We start from the raw sequence: 20,355 nt of genomic DNA, 5'->3' as shown, positions 1-20,355 counted from the left end.
ATTTGAATTGTTGCCCAATAGGAAAATGAATTCTACTATACAGTAGGCCAACATCTACACACTTTCTCTGCATTGTCTGTGCAGGTGCTGGCAGTGCTAAGTGGTTTCTTAAAGTGTGTGCACTTTAAGCAGAATCTTCACATTGTGCAACAGCTTGAGGGTGAGGTGCTGTAAGTAAGAGTGTTGTTCCCCGCAGCTTAAGAAGATTTGTGTTTCTTTTCTCTCTGGAGTTTCACATCAATTTTACACCGGGTTCTTTTCGCTTGGGACCACACACACACACACACCTTTATTTAACTTGGAAAGTCAGTTAAGAAAAAAATCGTATTTACAATGACGACCTAACCCAGCCAAACCCGGACGACGCTGGGACAATTGTGCGCCGCCCTATGGGACTCCCTATCACGGCTGGTTGTGATTCAGCCTGGAATCGAACCAGGGTCTGTAGTGACGCCTCTAGCACTGAGATGCAGTGCCTTAGACCGCTGCCCCTATTGGGAGCCCTACAAATACACACACAAGCAGCGCAGGAGTGTGTGTAGCAGGATGAATGTGTGTGTATGGCATGAGGAGTGTATGTAGCAGGAGTGTGTGTAGCAGGATGAATGTGTGTGTATGGCATGAGGAGTGTGTGTAGCAGGATGAATGTGTGTGTATGGCATGAGGAGTGTATGTAGCAGGAGTGTGTGACGAGAGGATTGTGTGTATAGCAAAAGGTTTGTGTGGCGCAAGAGAAGTGAGTGTGTATGTGTGTGTTTTGCCGTGTTGACAGGTAGACACAGTGTTGAAATGTAGAAACAGTGTTGAAAAGTAGAAACAGTGCTGAGAAGTAGAAACAGTGTTGAGAAGTAGAAACAGTGTTGAGAAGTAGAAACAGTGCTGAGAAGTAGAAACAGTGCTGAGAGGTAGAAACAGTGCTGAGAGGTAGAAACAGTGCTGAGAGGTAGAAACAGTGCTGAGAGGTAGAAACAGTGCTGAGAAGTAGAAACAGTGTTGAGAAGTAGAAACAGTGCTGAGAGGTACAAACAGCGCTGAGAGGTACAAACAGTGCTGAGAGGTACAAACAGTGCTGAGAGGTACAAACAGTGCTGAGAGGTAGAAACAGTGCTGAGAGGTACAAACAGCGCTGAGAGGTACAAACAGTGCTGAGAGGTACAAACAGTGCTGAGAGGTAGAAACAGTGCTGAGAAGTAGATCAGTGCGGAGAGGTACAAACAGTGTTGAGAAGTAGATCAGTGCTGAGAGGTACAAACAGTGCTGAGAAGTAGAAACAGTGTTGAGAAGTAGAAACAGTGCTGAGAGGTACAAACAGTGCTGAGAGGTAGAAACAGTGCTGAGAGGTAGAAACAGTGCTGAGAGGTAGAAACAGTGCTGAGAAGTAGATCAGTGCTGAGAGGTACAAACAGTGCTGAGAAGTAGAAACAGTGTTGAGAAGTAGAAACAGTGCTGAGAGGTACAAACAGCGCTGAGAGGTACAAACAGCGCTGAGAGGTAGAAGCAGTGCTGAGAAGTAGAAACAGCGCTGAGAGGTAGAAACAGCGCTGAGAGGTACAAACAGCGCTGAAAGGTACAAACAGCGCTGAGAGGTACAAACAGCGCTGAGAGGTACAAACAGCGCTGAGAGGTACAAACAGCGCTGAGAGGTAGAAGCAGTGCGGAGAGGTACAAACAGTGCTGAGAGGTACAAAGAGCGCTGAGAGGTAGATCAGTGCTGAGAGGTAGAAACAGTGCTGAGAGGTAGAAACAGTGCTGAGAGGTAGAAACATTGTTAAGAGGTAGAAACAGTGCTGAGAGGTAGAAACAGTGCTGAGAGGTAGAAACAGTGTTGAGAGGTAGAAACAGTATTGAGAGGTAGAAGCAGTGCCACCTGCTGCTGTTGGGCCCTGTGCCAAGGGGATGTGACTCACTGTCCATGCCACGGGGGCCATTAACACATTAAACACACGCACGCACGTACACACATGAACAGACACGCACAGCAGCAATTAAACCCACACAAACACTCTTCTGCACAGTACACACACTCTTTATTATGATGGGAATCAAACCAGTAAGTATACACACACACACACACACACACACACACACACACACACACACACACACACACACACACACACACACACACACACACACACACACACACACACACACACACACACACACACACACACACACACACACACACACACACATTAAACACTCCAGTACATTTGCCGATGTCCATGCAAATGTTGTCTCTCTCTGCAGCGTGACTCATGCAGTATCACATTGATAACTCAGCACTTCCTCTGACATCATCAGCAACCCCCAGGTCCTATTGATTCTCAGTGGCAGTAAAAAAAAAAATACATCTTCAGGTAGCCCTCTGGAGAGGATCCTCCCACCTCTCCCACAGACACACAGGCGTGACGCAGGGAGCCTCTTCCTGAGGACTCCAATCTGCATAACGGAAAAAGCCCTGGGCTGCATTTCAGATCTAAAGCCGGCGGGTTATGGGCTACGGATTCAGAACGGGTTTTTTGAAGAGGGCAGGAATTTTCACTTTCATCTTCTCTAAGCACAGTGCATTGAGATAAAGTGCTTTCAAATAAAGCTCGACCTGAGCGGAATGAGTTGATCTGGATTCTGGAACTAACTAATTCTATGTGTTAATAGTACTACTCTCATGGTTTTCTAATGGAACATACAGTATAGGACATTCTGTAGTGGGATCCCTCAGTGACATTTAACACTGACTAGGTCAGAGACAACATGTTCATCAGGCTTCGCTGAAGTGCCTTCTGACTGCTATAGACCCTCTCCTTGCTCAGCAATTACTGTTTAATAGAGCACAGCTGAAAATAAATGTGTCTGTCACTCTCCATGATGACGGAGCCAAGTTAAGAAAGTGCAGAGGCTGAGGTTACAGAGCCATGAGGTAATCCAGGGGTCAACATACTTACAGTGCTGTGCAATTGCAGAGCTGAGCTGAGTGTAGGCTGTAAGGCTTCCCCCTGAACTGAACTTAATGGGGTGTTGAATGAAAGTGAGGGGTCTGAGTTGAAAGAGGTGCATTGGTCTGTTGGGAAGGGGCTGACTTGAAAGTGGTGCATCTGTTTGTGAGTGAATGTTGTCTTTTACTGAAAGGATCTTCTTGTTATCACTGGTGTGAAAAGTCACCTAACGCAAGCCTCAATGTTAATTTGTCTGCGAAGAAAGTGGTTTCCAATCCCCATTGCATTTTGAGGGACCCATGTGAATATTTTGAAGTTATTTTTCTGACCCACGAGATAAAGAAAATCTGACTTTTTAGCAAAACCCGTTTTAACTTAACTTAAGCCACAACCCAAAAGGGATCAGTCCCCAGTCCCGACTCTTCATTTGGGAGAGCAGAGGTTGACACTTTCTAAATGATAATCACAAAGCAAGCATGGTCCCATAAACTTTCGCCTTATGGGGACTTCATTTGAGTGTTACCAACTTTATGGGGACGCGTCTGTGTGTTACTAGACCTATTCCATTATCTCATATTCACCTTCACGTTTCCCAGTGACCTCACCAAGCTGTTTAAAAGAGAGAGGGTCAGTTTTTCCACATGATAGAAAGATTCTCCATCCTTGATCTTTATCCCTTCCCTTTCTTTCTCCCTGCCCATATACCCTTTGCCTCCATCTCCCATCCATCTTATCCCTGTTCTTTTCTACCCCATTTCCTTACTATATCCCCCTCTCCCTCCTGCTCTCCTTCATTTTGGATCCCCTCTTTCCTAACATACACAGACGTTTTTGTAGGAGACTGAGGCCAGATAAAACACTAGGATGACTAATAACTTAAACACAGCAGGAACTACATGCCCAATCCATCAGTGTTTCCCAAATATCTCTGACACTAATACACTAAACATGTTTTAGACATTACTAGGCATGAATAATATTAATTGTTAACATGTCTATACAGTAACAGCGCAGCAGGAGAGCAAATCGTTACTGAACTTTTGATACAAATCAGCTTGGTAGTTGTCCATCATATAGCACAGGGATGGGCAACTCCAGTCCTCGGGGGCTGGACTGGTGTCACACTTTTCTCCATCCCTAGCAAGCACAGCTGATTCAACTAATTGCATTCTAAACTGAAGATCATGATTAGTTGATTATTGGAGTCAGGTGTGTTAGTTGTGTCTGAGGCAAAAGTGTGACACCAATCAGGCCCCTAAGGACTGGAGTTGCCCATACTTGATGTCGCGCAATAGTATGTTTTCCATTCAGTGGTATTGCAATAGAGAGAGTAGCACTATACTCCATCCTCTGACCAAGCTGGCGGCATTGCATTGAGTGAAACAGGTGATAGTCAGTGTGATCTTAAAAAAATATATGAACAATACTGACTCTCCCATTACATGGAACGTCCACAGTCCTATATGACATGTCTGCTAAACTGTTTTATCTGGTTCTTCAACGATAGATGGAACAGACAAGGTTAACTTTGATTCTATACAAGTAAAGACCAACAAAATCCAACCAATTACATGGAATGTGCACAGGCTCCATGATGTCAAAAGAAAACATATTGTTCTTGAACATTTAAAGAGATTGTCAGCAGATGTGGTTTCCTGCAAGAGTTACATTTCAAAAAAGGAGAAATTGAATATTTAAAGAAGAACTGGGTTGGAGAGGCCTATGCTGCTACCTACTGTAGTAACAGCAGACGGGTAGGTATCCTGATAAATAAGAATACACCTTTTCACTTATAGCCAAGCACACAGACCAAAAATGCAGTTTTCTAATGTTAAATTGTAATTTACATAATGAAAAATACACATTGATTTCATTGTATATCGCCCCAGGGGCAATTTTGGTGTTTTTAGATATAATTCAAGCTATATTAGATCAAATCCAGACAGGAACTATTATTTTAGCAGGCAACCTAAATCACACATTCGACAAGTTAGACAGACATAGTAATAAAAAAGGCAAACTCAAGGAGCCTCCAAAGAAGCTGAAAAAGGTCATATCTACAAATAATTTACAAGAAACCTGGAGATTACTATTCCCAACTACAAAAGACTATTCCTTTTTTTCTCAAAGTAAGAAAAGCTATTCAATAATTGTCTACATTTTTATTTCCAAAAATGCACTCAACAATTTACTGGGTTAAAAAAATCTATGACATAGTGATATCGAATCATTCTCCTGTATCATGCTTAATTACACCAACAGAAAATGCACTTAGTGACAGAATACCCTAAATGTATTATATACAGTGCATTAGGAAAGTATTCAGACCCCTTCCCCTTTTCCACATTTTGTTACAGTACAGCCTTATTCTTAAATGGATAGAGAAAATACTCCATAAAGACAAAGTGAAAACAGTTTTTTATAATTTTTTGTAAATGTATTAAAATAAATCAAAACAGAAGACCCTTTGCTATGAGACTCAAAATTAAGCTCAGGTGCATCCTGTTTCCATTGATCTACAACTTGATTTGGGTCCACCTGTGGTAAATTCAATTGATTGGACATGATTTGGAAAGGCGCACACCTGTCTATATAAGGTCCCACATGCACTGTCCCACAGTTGACAGTGCATGTCAGAGCAAAAACCAAGCCATGAGGTCGAAGAAATTGTCTGTAGAGCTCCGAGACAGGATTGTGTCGAGGCACAGATCTGGAGAAGGGTACTGTACCAAAACTTTTCTGGAGCATTGAATGTCCCTAAGAACACAGTGGCCTCCATCATTCTTAAATGGAAGAAGTTTAGAGCCACTAAAACTCTTCCTAGAACTGTCCACCCGTCCAAACTGAGCAATCAGGGGAGAAGGGCCTTGATCAGGGAGGTAAACAAGAACCTGATGGTCACTCTGACAGAGCTCCAGAGTTCATCTGTGGAGATGGGAGAACCTTCCAGAAGGACAACCATCTCTGCAACACTCCACCAATCAGGCCTTTATGGTAGAGTGGTCAGACGGAAGCCACTCCTCATTAAAAGGCACATGACAGCCAGCTTGAGGTTTGCCAAAAGGCACCTAAAGACTCTCAGACCATGAGAAACAAGATTCTCTGGTCTGATGAAACCAAGATTGAACTATTTGGCCTGAATGCCAAGTGTCACGTCTGGAGGAAACCTGGCACCATCCCTACGGTGAAGCGTGGTGGCAGTATTATGCTGTGGGGATGTTTTTCAGCGGCAGGGACTAGGAGATTAGTCAGGATCGAGGGAAAGATGAACGGAGCAAAGTACAGAGAGATCCTTGATGAAAACCTTCTCATGGACCTCAGACTGGGGCGAAGGTTCACCTTCCAACAGGACAACGACCCTAAACACACAGCCAAGACAATGCAGGAGTGTCTTCGGGACAAGTCTCTGAATGTACTTGAGTGGCCCAGCCAGAGCCCGGACTTGAACCCAATCGAACATCTCTGGACAGACCTGAAAATAGCTGTGCAGCAAAGCTCCCCATCCAACCTGACAGAACTTGAGAGGATCTGCAGAGAAGAATGGGAGAAACTCCCCAAATGCAAGTGTGCTATGCTTGTAGCGTCATACCCAAGAAGACTCCAGGCTGAAATCGCTGCCAAAGGTGCTTCAACAAAGTACTGACTAAAGGGTTTGAATACTTATGAATATGTAATATTTCAGTTTTTTATTTTGAATACATTTGCAAAAATGTCTAAAAGCCTGTTTTTGCTTTGTCTTTATGGTGTATTGTGTGTAGATTGATGAGGGAAAAACACTTTTCATCCATTTTAGAATAAGGCTGTAGTTCAAATGTGGAGGACAGAGGACAGAGAAAAGCCAGCCCAGACATAATTTTTGATGCTTTTAAGGCGGACATTAAGGAAATTATAATCTCATACTCGGTCAAAAATTACATTTGAATTTGAAATAAAAATAAATAAATCACTATCTTAGAAAAATAACCGTAAAAAAATCTTTACAAGCTATAAAATAAAATGTCTGAACTTTAGCAGGAATATGATCTTTTACTTTTAAGAGAGCCAACAACTACAGGTTAAACTCAAATAAAGCATACTATTTAATGGTAAATAAACCTGGTAAACATCTCGCAGCCCTTACAAAACGAATTCACGCCAAACCAGTTATAATTTTAAAAGATAAGGATACGAATGCTTTAATTAGAAACAACAACGTTATTAATGACAATTTTTAAAACTTATGAAAATCGATATCAATTAAACAGTTGTACTGATCCTACAGCCTTCTTAGACTCAACAACCCTGAAGCAACTATCAGCAGACCAGAAAATCATCACTAAAAATGGAAATCACCCAAAGATTAGACACAGCAGGTATAGATAGCTTTCCCATAGAATTATATTTAACATTCTGGGACAAAGTAGCACCCCTATTTACACAAATGACAACACACGTCACTCAATTCAGTACTTCATGTATCAAACAGTTATTTCAGATATATTAAAACCAGAAAAATCTGGAGAGTCCCCTGCTGATTACAAACCCATAAGTTTAATAAATTGTGAGAATAAAATAATAACAAAGCTCATAAGCAACAGAACGGCAAAAGTCTTAATACATATGAACCAAACAAGGGTTATTAAAAATAGACATTTACAAACAAATACAGTGGGGAGAAGAAGTATTTGATACACTGCCGATTTTGCAGGTTTTCCTACTTACAAAGCATGTAGAGGTCTGTAATTTTTATCATAGGTACACTTCAACTGTGTGAGACGGAATCTAAAACAAAAATTCAGAAAATCACATTGTATGATTTTTAAGTAATTCATTTGCATTTTATTGCATGACATAAGTATTTGATACATCAGAAAAGCAGAACTTAATATTTGGTACAGAAACCTTTGTTTGCAATTACAGAGATCATACATTTCCTGTAGTTCTTGACCAGGTCTGCACACACTGCAGCAGGGATTTTGGCCCACTCCTCCATACAGACCTTCTCCAGATCCTTCAGGTTTCGGGGCTGTCGCTGGGCAATATGGACTTTCAGCTCCCTCCAAAGATTTTCTATTGGGTTCAGGTCTGGAGACTGGCTAGGCCACTCCAGGACCTTGAGATGCTTCTTACGGAGCCACTCCTTAGTTGCCCTGGCTGTGTGTTTCGGGTCGTTGTCATGCTGGAAGACCCAGCCACGACCCATCTACAATGCTCTTACTGAGGGAAGGAGGTTGTTGGCCAAGATCTCGCGATACATGGCCCCATCCATCCTCCCCTCAATACGGTGCTGTCCACTTTGCAGTGCTGTCCACTTTGCAGAAAAGCATCCCCAAAGAATGATGTTTCCACCTCCATGCTTCACGGTTGGGATGGTGTTCTTGGGGTTGTACTCATCCTTCTTCTTCCTCCAAACACGGCGAGTGGAGTTTAGAACAAAAAGCTCTATTTTTGTCTCATCAGACCACATGACCTTCTCCCATTCCTCCTCTGGATCATCCAGATGGTCATTGTCAAACTTCAGACGGGCCTGGACATGCGCTGGCTGAAGCAGGGGGACCTTGCGTGCGCTGCAGGATTTTAATCCATGACGGCGTAGTGTGTTACTAATGGTTTTCTTTGAGACTGTGGTCCCAGCTCTCTTCAGGTCATTGACCAGGTCCTGCCGTGTAGTTCTGGGCTGATCCCTCACCTTCCTCATGATCATTGATGCCCCATGAGGTGAGATCTTGCATGGAGCCCCAGACCGACGGTGATTGACCGTCATCTTGAAATTCTTCCATTTTCTAATAATTGCGCCAACAGTTGTTGCCTTCTCACCAAGCTGCTTGCCTATTGTCCTGTAGCCCATCCCAGCCTTGTGCAGGTCTACAATTTTATCCCTGATGTCCTTACACAACTCTCTGGTCTTGGCCATTGTGGAGAGGTTGGAGTCTGTTTGATTGAGTGTGTGGACAGGTGTCTTTTATACAGGTAACGAGTTCAAACAGGTGCAGTTAATACAGGTAATGAGTGGAGAACAGGAGGGCTTCTTAAAGAAAAACTAACAGGTCTGTGAGAGACGGAATTCTTACTGGTTGGTAGGTGATCAAATACTTATGTCATGCAATAAAATGCAAATTAATTACTTAAAAATCAAACAATGTGATTTTCTGGATTTTTGCTTTGTAAGTAGGAAAACCTGCAAAATCGGCAGTGTATCAAATACTTGTTCTCCCCACTGTACAAGAACATGTTTCAGTATAATACAATACGCTAAAAAACACAATATAGATTTATAAATAATGCCTGTAGTTTCCAAAAAGGCTTTCAAACATCTTGAATGGCCTTTTCAATTCAAAACTTTGGATGCCTTCAACTTTCCAGCTGAAATAATAATTTTAATATAAACTAAACTTAATTGCAGATAATCCTGACCAATATTGAAAACTCAATGCCACCCTTGCAAAAAATATTTTCAGAATATTCAAAAATATTTTTAAAAAATTCTGGAAAAAATGCCATAATGGCAATAGGAAAAATAAAAATAATACCCATGATCTACAGAAATCCTTTAAGTGGACCACAAAAAAATATCAAATACTTAGGAAGCTTTTCTAAGTGACAACAAACACATGAAGATAACTTCATCCCATTACTCAACAATATGAAAGCAGATCTATTTAAATGGAACTGTCTTCCCATAAATCTTACAGGTAGAATAAACCTCTTCAGAATGGCATGGCTCCCAAAGTTTTTGTATTTATTCTCGGTAGTACCAATTACCCCACTGAAGACATTCTTTAAAAGGTACACTCTGCCATAACAGACTTTATATGGGCAAATAAAACTCACAAAATAAAAAGGGAAGTTTTATATCTCCTTAAGTCTGACTTTAAATTGTATCAACTCGCCACCCAAGGCTTTTACTTGAGACAGTGTTATATGCACTAAAGAGGATCTATGGGTAAATATTGAAGATGCACATGCTCACCGCTAGAATCTTTGCATTTGTCTTTTTTCAAAGGATACTGTAAAGCTAAGAACATCAAGAACTTGATAGTTCAGAAAACTACATCAATATGGAGGAAAATGAAATGGATTCTACAAGAACCAATATCACTCCCGAAAAACACAACACTGATGAACAATCCTTGGATAGCGTTTCAGAATACACTGATGAATTGGTCCACATGGAAACTAAAGGCATACAGTGCCTTCAGAAATTATTCAAACCCCTTGACTTGTTCCACATTTTGTTGTGTTACAGCCCAAATTCAAAATTGATTAAATTGATGTTTTTCTTTCACCCATATACACACAATACCCCAAATATGTTTTTAGAATTTTTGCAAATTCATTAAAAATAAAATACAGAAACATATAATTTACATACAGTACTTGGTCTTTTACAAAATAGGGCTATCTTCGGTATACCAACCCTACCTTGTCACAACACAACTGATTGGCTCAAACACAATAAGAAGGAAAGAAATTCCACACCTGTTAATTGAAATGCATTCCATGTGACTACCTCATGAAGCTGGTTGAGAGAATGCCAAGAGTGTGCAAAGCTGTCAAGGCAAAGGGTGGCTACTTTGAAGAATCTAAAATATAAAAGTTGAACACTTTTAAGTACTTTTTTGGTTACTACATGATTCCATATTATTATTTCATAGTTTTGATGTCTTCATTATCATTCTACAATGTAGAACATAGTAAAAATAAAAAAAAACTGGAATGAGTAGGTGTGCACAAACATTTGACTGGTACTGTAAGTATTCACACCCCTGAGTCAATACTTTGTAGAAGCACCTTTAGGAGCAATTACAGCTGTGAGTGTTTCTGGGTTTCTGGGTCTCTAAGAGCTTTCCAAACCTGGATTGTGCACATTTTCCCATGATTATTTTCAAAATTCTTCAAGCTCTGTCAAATTGGTTGTTGTTCATTGCTAGACAACCTTTTTCAGGTTTTGCCATAGATTTTCAAGTAAATTTAAGTGAAAACAGTAACTTGGCTACTCAGGAACATTCACTGTCTTCTTGGTAAGCAACTCCAGTGTAGATTTGGCCTTGTGTTTTAGGTTATTGTCCTGCTGAAAGGTGAATTCATCTCCCTGTGTCTGGTGGAAAGCAGTCTGAACCAGGTTTTCCTCTAGGATTTTGCCTGTGCTTAGCTCCATTCCGTTTCTTCCTGAAAAACTCCTGAGTTCTTAACGATTACAGGCATATCCATAAAATTATGCAGCCACCACTATGCTTGAAAATATGGAGAGTGATACTCAGTAATGTGTTGTATTTGCCCCAAACGTAACACTTTAAATTCAGGACAAAAAGTGAATTGCATAGCATATTTTTGAATATTTTTATTCTGTACAAGCTTCCTTCTTTTCACTCTGTCAATTAGGTTAGTATTGTGGAGTATACAATGTTGTTGATCCATCCTCAGTTTTCTCCTATCACAGCCAATAAACAGTTTTAAAGTCACCATTGGTCTCATGGTGAAATCCCTGTGCGGTTTCCTTCCTCTCCGGCAACTGAGTTAGGAAGGACACATGTATCTTTGTAGTGACTGGGTGTATTGAAACATCATCTAAAGTGTATGCGGGGCATTTAAGCCCTGAATGATGCCTGACAGCACTGTCTCCCAGGCTGCGTGCCACCCCCAAGACTACAGCCAATCGCATGCAAGGAACAATGCAGCTAACTTGGCTAGTTTTTTGAGCTAGCTAGTTAGCTAGGTAGTCTTGTTAGTTGCTTGCATGTGATTGGCTGTGGTCTTGGGGGTGGCACACAGACTGGGAGACACAGCTGCCCTGATAGGCAGCGTTCAGGGCTTAAATGCCCCACGAGGGCTTCGATGCCCCAAACACACAATATTAGAATGAAAGGGGTCAGTGGGTTGCGGCTGCGAAAGGTTCAGCAGGCTCTTAGCACGTCATATCTGGCTTAAAGACTACTGCCACTCTGTTGGCATAACTTTTATTGACAATTTAGACACTTTTTGGAAACAAAAGATGCTCTACAGAGATGATGGACTCCACCCAAATCATCTAGGAGCCTGGACCCTCTTTTCATATTTCAAGGCTGCGTTAAGATATTGACTCAGACACAGACCATGTCCCACTCAGGTAATACCTCCCATCCACTCTAAGTGTTATCGTCGTACTGTTGTCTATACTGCCAGGGGTGTTGTCAGTTGTAACCTTGTACCCATGCGTTTGAACTGCACCCTTAGATATCCTATTGTTAGCTCAAAAGAGAAGCCCACTGTGGTCTGCTCACCCAGTGCTTTTAGTTCAAATATGAATTCCTTAAACTTGAATACCCCCTCGGTTTTCAAAGCACGTAGAGGGCTTGGGCTGTTGCATGATAGCAACCAAAGGCCATGTAAGTCTGTTTATATCATTCCATCATTGGTTACTCTGAGTGTTCCTAATTTTGACATTGGCTGCGGCCTCAGGCCCTATGGTGTTAACCTTGGAAAAGTAATTCCAATTTCTTCTCCTTCCTCTTTTACTAATAGGGATAGACCAAATGGTGCAGTTCTATGCAATCTTATAGCCATACCAACTATATCAACCATCAGACAGGGCCTGCAACCACCTATTGAACGTAGCTTGTTTGAGTTGGATTTTCCATGTGACTTTAAAAATCGTAAAAAAAATTGGTTGATGCATCTGAACATTAGGAGCTTACTTCCTAAACTGGATTACATCAAGATCTGGGCTATGCAGACAAATCTGGTTATTCTGGTATTGACTGAAGCTTGAATCATTCTGTACTCTGATATTAATATTGAGCGTTATCATGTGTTCAGAGCTGACAGAGAGGTGGTGGAATGGCCATTTTTATTAAAAATCATTTCTCTGTCTCTGAAATCCATTTCCCTTGCCAAAGAATTTGAGCTACTATCTTCAAGACTTTGTCTAGGGAAAATGTATCCATAACTGTTATAGGGGTCTACTGTCTTCCCTCAGCTAACCTTGGTGTACTCGAGCAGTTAACTAGTTTGTTGTCTTCTTTTACTAAATCAAAAGATATCCTGGGTGATCTAAATTATGATTGGTAAATGCAGGCTTCAGACAATCTAAAAAACATGTGTAATGATCTAAATCTAACCCAGTTGGTGACTAAGCCTACACGGCCCAACCCTAGAGATCCTTCAAAGTCAAATCGGATTGATCTTATTTTAACGAATACACCAGTTTCTGCTGGTGTATTTGCCCATGACACGAGTGACCATTGCCCAGATGTTTGTGTTAGAGATGTGAGAATACAAAAATCTAAGCCTCGTGTCATCACAAAGAGGGACTTCAGTGAACAGGCTTTTTGACATTATCTTTATTTTTGTGACCTTCGATTGTATTTCAGCTATCCCTGAAGGGTTCTACTTCCTCTTCTCTGCCACGACAAATTAATTCAGACACGGACCTCATTACGGGAAAAAATGATATCATTGATGCATTTAATCACCATTTTACTTCAGCGGGTTCTCTCTTTGAAATAACTTCAAATCAAATTTTATTTGTCACATGCGCCAAATACAACAGGTGTAGTCTATTCACAATGACAAGTCTATTCACAATGATATTGGGCTGGATAATGATAGGGGAAATGTGCTGAATGATCAGAGAAATTATAATCAAAGCTTTTCTTTTAGGCTATTTACATAAAAATACGTCCTGGATGCTGTGCTAGCAATAGACAAGAAATCCACAGGGGCCGACCAATTGGATCCTGGTCTGCTTACATGTGCAGCGCCCATTATTGTTGGCTCAATAACCCACATTTTTTATTTAACATTGTTACCACGAAATATTCCAAAAGTACGGAAATCAGCTCTTGTGCTGCCACTCCATAAGGACGGGGATAGTAGGGATCTTCATTATTTCAAGGCTTCCTTGTCTAGCTAAGATTCTCAAATCCTTGGTACTGTGTATGTGAAAAGTGAAAGAGAGTTATTTGCTTGGGACATCAAGTCCGTATTTACCCATTTAGATCACTGTAACCTTGGCAGAGTCCCATCTTCGACACACCTGTCCTGTTCCTCTACATACAAATATACACAACTCTGTTCCACTCCAGGGTGTGTGCAGATGAATGAGCCTACAGGAGCAGGACATTTTGCCAGTTCATAGACAACAAACTTTTGAAGTCAACTAATAATGACATTTAGAGGAGTAACCAGCAACCACACATAACCAGCGATAGAAATCTATGCCCAAATATTTTCCTAAGCTTCTTTATTACCCACATCCAACTAGTCCCTTCTTCAAGAGCACAGTCAAATATATCCTTATAATGTACTTGAAAGGCTTTCTAGAAACAGACAAGGCTTAATTTACTCATGTGTTTTGTTATGCTGCATTATTGCCAGTTCTCTTTCTGGCCATCTGGACCAGTACATCAGTGCATCTCAAGTGGCTTTGTTTCTTCTATTTGTCTCTTTTCCTTGAACTGCAGTGATCTAAAAGACCTGGATCGGTGGAAGAAAATCACCAGTATGCAAACACCATAGTGCTTTCACCTATCCTGTGCTTTCAGATCCATGCAGATGAAGAAGAAGCCATTTTAGACTATTAAGATGCGGCCTGTACGTCTGAAGATCGTTATCTGGAAACCATATGACACAAGGGTTCTCCTCAGGTCAGATGGATGTCCAAGGGTCAGGCCCTGCTCTCTGCCTATCCATCCTGACCTGTCAGCCCATTGTCACGCTAACTGATGACAGACTGAGAAATGAGGGGTGGATGCGAGCAGGAGAGGCCGCCATTCCAATTTGGGCAGATAGAAGAAACATTACTGAACTGCTCAAATCACTTAGATGAACAGAAACAAAAAACAAAACTGTGAAAAAATACTATCTCTGCACTGACATGCTGTTTTATCTTCTATTAACAGCAGTTGTTATGACAGGGAGAGAGAGAGCGTAGTGTGCCATGCTGTGGTGTTGTGGGCAGAGGCTGCATGCCAGGACTACGACCTGCTGCTCCCTGTAACTGTTAACGGCTTCATACTCAGATAACATCATGTAGAGCAGGGCACAGCAGACTGACTGGGGATAGAAAGGTCCTAGATTGAAACGTAAACAGACAATCAACGACACATGCAAAGATAAAGTGTGCAGGAGTTCTCTTTGCAATTCCGGTAATTCCCATCCCAGGCAGTACCACATATGAGGGACAGCACAGTAAATCTTTAGATACTGGGATTATAACACAAATCATCCCTGCCAAGGGTCCGATCACAGTTTGGGTGTTCAAAGTCTCGAATAGAATCTTAAAATCAATGAAACGTTATTGTTAAGCCTTACTAGCTGTTGAATTGATGTTTGTATTTTGGATATTAAGCAAGACTGCCCCCCTCAGGACAGGAGCTGAAAGAGAAGACTTGACTTCACCTTCTATAAACATTCTATAAAAAAGTATAGTAAAAAGGTGCTGAGCACCGCAAGCTAAATCCTGCAAGTAAATGCATTAGATAAGGGAACAGAGTGAACAGGAAACAAACATTACCAAGACACCATTTTAGTTATTCTGTTCACTTTTCATAACATCTTTATTGTCTCATTTTAAACATATTTACAGGTCTTTTTTTGTTCAGTAAAAATACAAATACGGAACACTTTTTTCAAAATCAACATCCTCCCGGCGACTGACAGTGCCAAAGAACGCCTGGGATTTCTACCCAGACAGGAAGCAGTGATGGTGTCAGAGTGAGGATGTCAGAGAGTGAGGTGGAGGTGATAAACATACTTCATACCATTCTACCCCAGTAGGCTGCTGCTACTGCCACCACCACGAGGAGGGAGACACTGAGCTGCTGACAGATGGGGACAGAGGGAGCAATAGCAGGGGAGAAAGAGAGGAATAGAAGCTGGAGGGATAGGAATGAGTAGAATGGGTGTGACAGAGGAAAGAAGAATAGAGTGAGACAAGTGTTGTACAGGTGCAGCCAGGTGGTACTCATTCAAGACATGAGAAATTAGTGACAGAAACCAACCAATTAGCTAAGCAGCAACACAAATATAGTATGGCTTTATCGATTGGCAAGGTGAGTGGTTCTGTAATCAGCTAAACCCCAACATTATCATCATCACTATTCCTTCATCATCATGGGTCTGCTAGAGCGACAGCTGGGTTTCTAGCAGACTGGTGTATGAGCTTGTGGTGTATGAGCTTGTGTATGAATAACATTTTGTAAAAAAAAAAAAAAAAAAAAAAAAGTATTGGCCAAAGGCTTCACACATAGCAACACTTGATAAGGCTTTAAATTAATTGACACTTCCAACAAAAATTGTATTTCTTCCAGGGTACATTTCTATTTCCCAGTGTTACCTTCAGTCCCCTAAACCTAAAGTACATCTCCATCCACTCCAATGCACCAATCACAGATTCCTCACTGAACACAGCAGAGTTCCTTCCGTTCCATCTACTGTTGCAGAAACAACATTCATATGAAACACAAAAGGTCCATTAAGAACACAGCCCATAGAGAATGAATGGCATAACATTCAACATACTAATTGCACAGGTGACGGAGCCCAAGTCCTAATATGCGAGTGGTGATTGGAATGAGAACAAGAAACAGTTTAGGTAGAACCCTATCAGTAGGGTGGGGAGTTGTTCCTGAACAGGAAAAACTCCAGGCTATACCCATCAGTGGTAGTGTTAGAGCAACAATATGGCTCCATGTCAGTCATTTTAAAAGGAGTCAAAGACACAGATAATAAATGGAGGGCTTTGTGTCTTCAGCTCCTACAGTGCTGTAACTGCACCCCCTTTTCCCTATCAGTAATCCAAACAACAAAGTGCATAACAATTTATCCACAGGGGCCATTTTATCAGCAGACAAGAATCACAGCCAAATCAAGACCTGTCCCAATTTGCCTGTGGAGTGTTAGTGATTTATGGAAAGACAGGAACAGAAATTGACCAGGCGAGAGGAGTGACTGGAGAAGTGAAGAAATATGACAAGAAAGAGAAGATGGAGGTGGAATGGAGTGATAAGACAAGGTTGAGAGGAGAGAGAGAAGCAGCATCGGTTGAATAGCAGCAAAAAATGATTTGAGACCAGGCTAAGCAACAGTATGTCACCTGCTAATGATGAGAGATGGAAAGAGAATGATAGAGAGAAAGAACAGAAATGGCAGAATGTAGCATAGAGAACGCAAGGGATATCAATTCCATTTCAACGGCCCACTTTAGAAAGGTGCCAGAGGGGGACGTATTAAGCCGTTGCTCCTATCCACAAAGCAACACTGATACAGTTCCAGGTCAAGACAGTAAACAGAAAATGGCAGACGGACCAGGAGGGTCACATTGTTGTGTCCCCGCCAATCAGCGTCCAAAAGATAGAATGAAAAAAATAATAATCAACAAACCCCACTGATCGCATAGTCTTCAGTTTTACTGTCAGTCTGACTGTCTGGAATATACATATCCCTTCAGAGAAGAGTCTGTCTGTTTGTTCGTTCAGACTCGATACACCCTCTCTCGCCCATGTGCGTCCGTTATGAGACAGTTTGGTGAAAACAAATCAAGCCTCCTGACAAAAGTCACATTACGAGGGCAATCACAAAAGCTGAACGCACCCACCGTCCTTCTGATCAGCAGAGAGCCAGAGAGATCTATAGAAAGTGAGAGCGAGAGAATGAAAGAATAAGAAAGGGAGCGAGAGAGAGGCTATTGTTCCAGTCCTCTCCACTCTACAATGGTCTGAGCTCTCTCCTTCTGCAGTCTGTAGTAGTGAGAGGGAGAGATGGAGGCAGGGAGGCAAGGACTCATTGGTCCCCTGGAGGACCCCTGGTCTCTACCGCTGGGCCTGGCTCCCTGGGAGGGTGAGGTTGGCCAGGTGCAGTACCGGCAGGGGGTGGGCCTCCGTGTTGAACACCCAGCTCTCCAAAGGCATCAGGTCATCACTGGAGAACAACAGGTACAGATACCTGGACAAGATAGGAGGGCGAGGTAGAAAGACAAGGAGGAGGAAGAGAGTAGACAATATTCAGCTGCTATATTCTGTTCATCAGTGCTATTTGTATGGTACAGGTGAGACAACGTGAACAGCAATAAACAGTCACCAGCAGAGGGTAGTAGAGTACACAGTTCCAGTGCATTCTGGGGGCTGCCAGGCCAGGACATCCCCATCTCAAACTAATTGTAAGTGAATGAACAGGACACAGGGGAGCTGCCCCATCCACTCCACCTCACCTCAGCCTAAAACAACAACCAGTGTAATATCACCCTAGAACAGCGGCTGTTCAACCAGAGAGCTATTGGGTGTGCAGTCTTGATTCAAAATGGCTGAGGACTTACTTGAGCGTCTCGGCCAGGAAGAAGCTCTGCTGAACGTCGTCGTAGGTTGGGTTGGACGAGTAGACGTCTTTGACCCCGGAGAACCCCCCGCTGACCCTGCAGTACTTATCTATAGCCTGGAGGGGGAGACAGAGAGCAGCACTTAATCACCATACATTAGTCCTTTACACTCTAACCTATAGATGGGTTGAAAATGGCAGAGTTGGCACTGATAAGTGCCTAAATTGGAACACAATGGCTGTACAGTAACATGCTATAAATTACATCAGGCTCTGTGCTTCACAGCGCTGTATGGGTTTTGACTGACAAACGTCCTGAACTTGAGCACCGCACACGACAAGAAGTTGCCCCCATCCCTGCAGCTAATTGGGCAACATTTGCACAAATTTTGTTGTCTGAGTGAGGGAAATGCTGTAAATTAAGATGACTATGTATTTAGATTTTTTTATAATAAATACCGCTTTGATCGTCATACAAGCAAGCCATGAACTCATGAGTCCAAATGTGCACTTCACATTTCCATATCATAAAACTCATGTCAGAAACAGTGTCAACGTTTATGATCACTATGTTTGATGTACAGTTAAAAGATGACATGGCGTCATACACTGGGTTGTTCTGAACAGAATGAGCCTAATGTTTGTCTATTGTGAAGAAAATTAGCTGTGGAACATGTACCTGAATGCACTGTTGACTCCTTTCTATGGGCACCAAAATTACAATTTCTCTTAATTGCCTTGTGAAAACAAAGATTGTACTCTTCTTTGAGTCATAAAAGTGCAATGAAATTACTTAGGAACTGTGCCCACTTTGGAGAGATGTGTGGCCACTTGGAGACACCAGTTAGTCCACTGACTCAAACTCTGTCTTATGTTCCAAGATGGCGTAGCAGTCGGACGTCTGTTTTGTCTTGTCCCATCCCGGGTATATATCGTTTTCTTCATATATATTTTTTTATCTCAATTTCCTTCTACGGACTGAACAAACTCTCCTGCAACCCGCCTCACCCAATGTGGTACGGATCTGCTATTTTCTACACTTTAGAACCGGAACCAGTCTGCCCAGTACGATATAAACCCAGAGCATATCAGACTGCTTTTTCTCTACCATATCTCCGGATTCCCACCGCAAGCTCTGAACCTTTACACCAGATCATCACAGCTAGCTAGCTGCTATCCGAGTGGCTACTTCTGGCTAACATCTCTGTCCCGAAGCAAACACTAGTTAGCCTGGAGCTAGCCTGGAGCTAAGCCCATCTCCCGGCTAGCCGAAGAGGTCCATCAGCCAATTCTTGGGCTACAATACCTATTTTGCCAATTGGCCTGGACCCTTTTACTGCCGACACGGAGCCCCGCCGATCCATCACGACTGGTCTGCCGACGTAAAAGGCTCTTCCGTTGCGACGTCCCCTGGAGGCCCATCTGCTATCCTGCTAGCCCCGGCCCGCTAACTGTCTGAATTGCTGTATCTCCAGCTCGCCTAGCTACTCACTGGACCCTATGATCACTCGGCTACACATGCCTCTCCCTAATGTCAATATGCCTTGTCTATTGCTGTTTTGGTTAGTGATTGTCTTATTTCACTGTAGAGCCTCCAGCCCTGCTCAATATGCCTTAGCTAGCCCTTTTGTTCCACCCCCCCCACACATGTGATGACCTCACCTGGCTTAAAATGTTCCTCTAGAGACAAAACCTCTCTCATCGTCACTCAATGCCTAGGTTCACCTCCACTGTACTCACATCCTACCATACCTTGTCTGTACATTATGACTTGAATCTATTCTTCCTCGCAAGAAGGTTTCATGCATGTTAACATTAGAAGTCTCCTCCCTAAGTTTGTTTTATTCACTGCTTTAGCACACTCTGGCAACCCGGATGTCCTAGCCGTGTCTGAATCCTGGCTTAGGAAGGCCACCAAAAATCCTGAAATTTCCATGCGCTAACTATAACATTTCCCGACAAGATCGAACTGCCAAAGGGGGCGGAGTTGCAATCTACTGCAGAGATAGCCTGCAGAGTTCTGTCATACTATCCAGGTTTGTGCCCAAACAATTCGAGCTTCTACTTTTAAAAATCCACCTTTCCAGAAACAAGTCTCTCACCGTTGCCGCTTGTTATAGACCCCCTTCAGCCCCCAGCTGTGCCCTGG

At 42.3% G+C, this 20,355-nt stretch overlaps 1 protein-coding gene across 2 annotated transcripts in view; it reads right to left on the bottom strand.

Moving 5' to 3' along the window:
• Positions 1 to 15,418: 15,418 nt before the first annotated feature.
• The window catches only part of LOC139538767 (mannosyl-oligosaccharide 1,2-alpha-mannosidase IB-like), a 172,193-nt gene continuing 167,256 nt past the window's right edge, over positions 15,419 to 20,355 (bottom strand). For both annotated transcript variants that reach the window (XM_071341178.1, XM_071341179.1), the window contains exons 14-15: positions 18,208 to 18,323; positions 15,419 to 17,837 (exon numbers count right to left, since the gene is read on the bottom strand). In XM_071341178.1, coding sequence (XP_071197279.1) covers positions 17,705 to 17,837; positions 18,208 to 18,323 — 249 coding nt within the window. In that variant the 3' untranslated portion in view covers positions 15,419 to 17,704. The remainder of the gene's footprint in view (positions 17,838 to 18,207; positions 18,324 to 20,355) is intronic.

This window comes from Salvelinus alpinus, chromosome 14 (genome assembly GCF_045679555.1).
Source record: "Salvelinus alpinus chromosome 14, SLU_Salpinus.1, whole genome shotgun sequence".
Taxonomy (NCBI): Eukaryota; Metazoa; Chordata; class Actinopteri; order Salmoniformes; family Salmonidae; genus Salvelinus; species Salvelinus alpinus.
The sequence above is the reverse complement of the archived record's forward strand: the minus strand, read 5'-3'. Positions and strand labels throughout refer to the sequence as shown.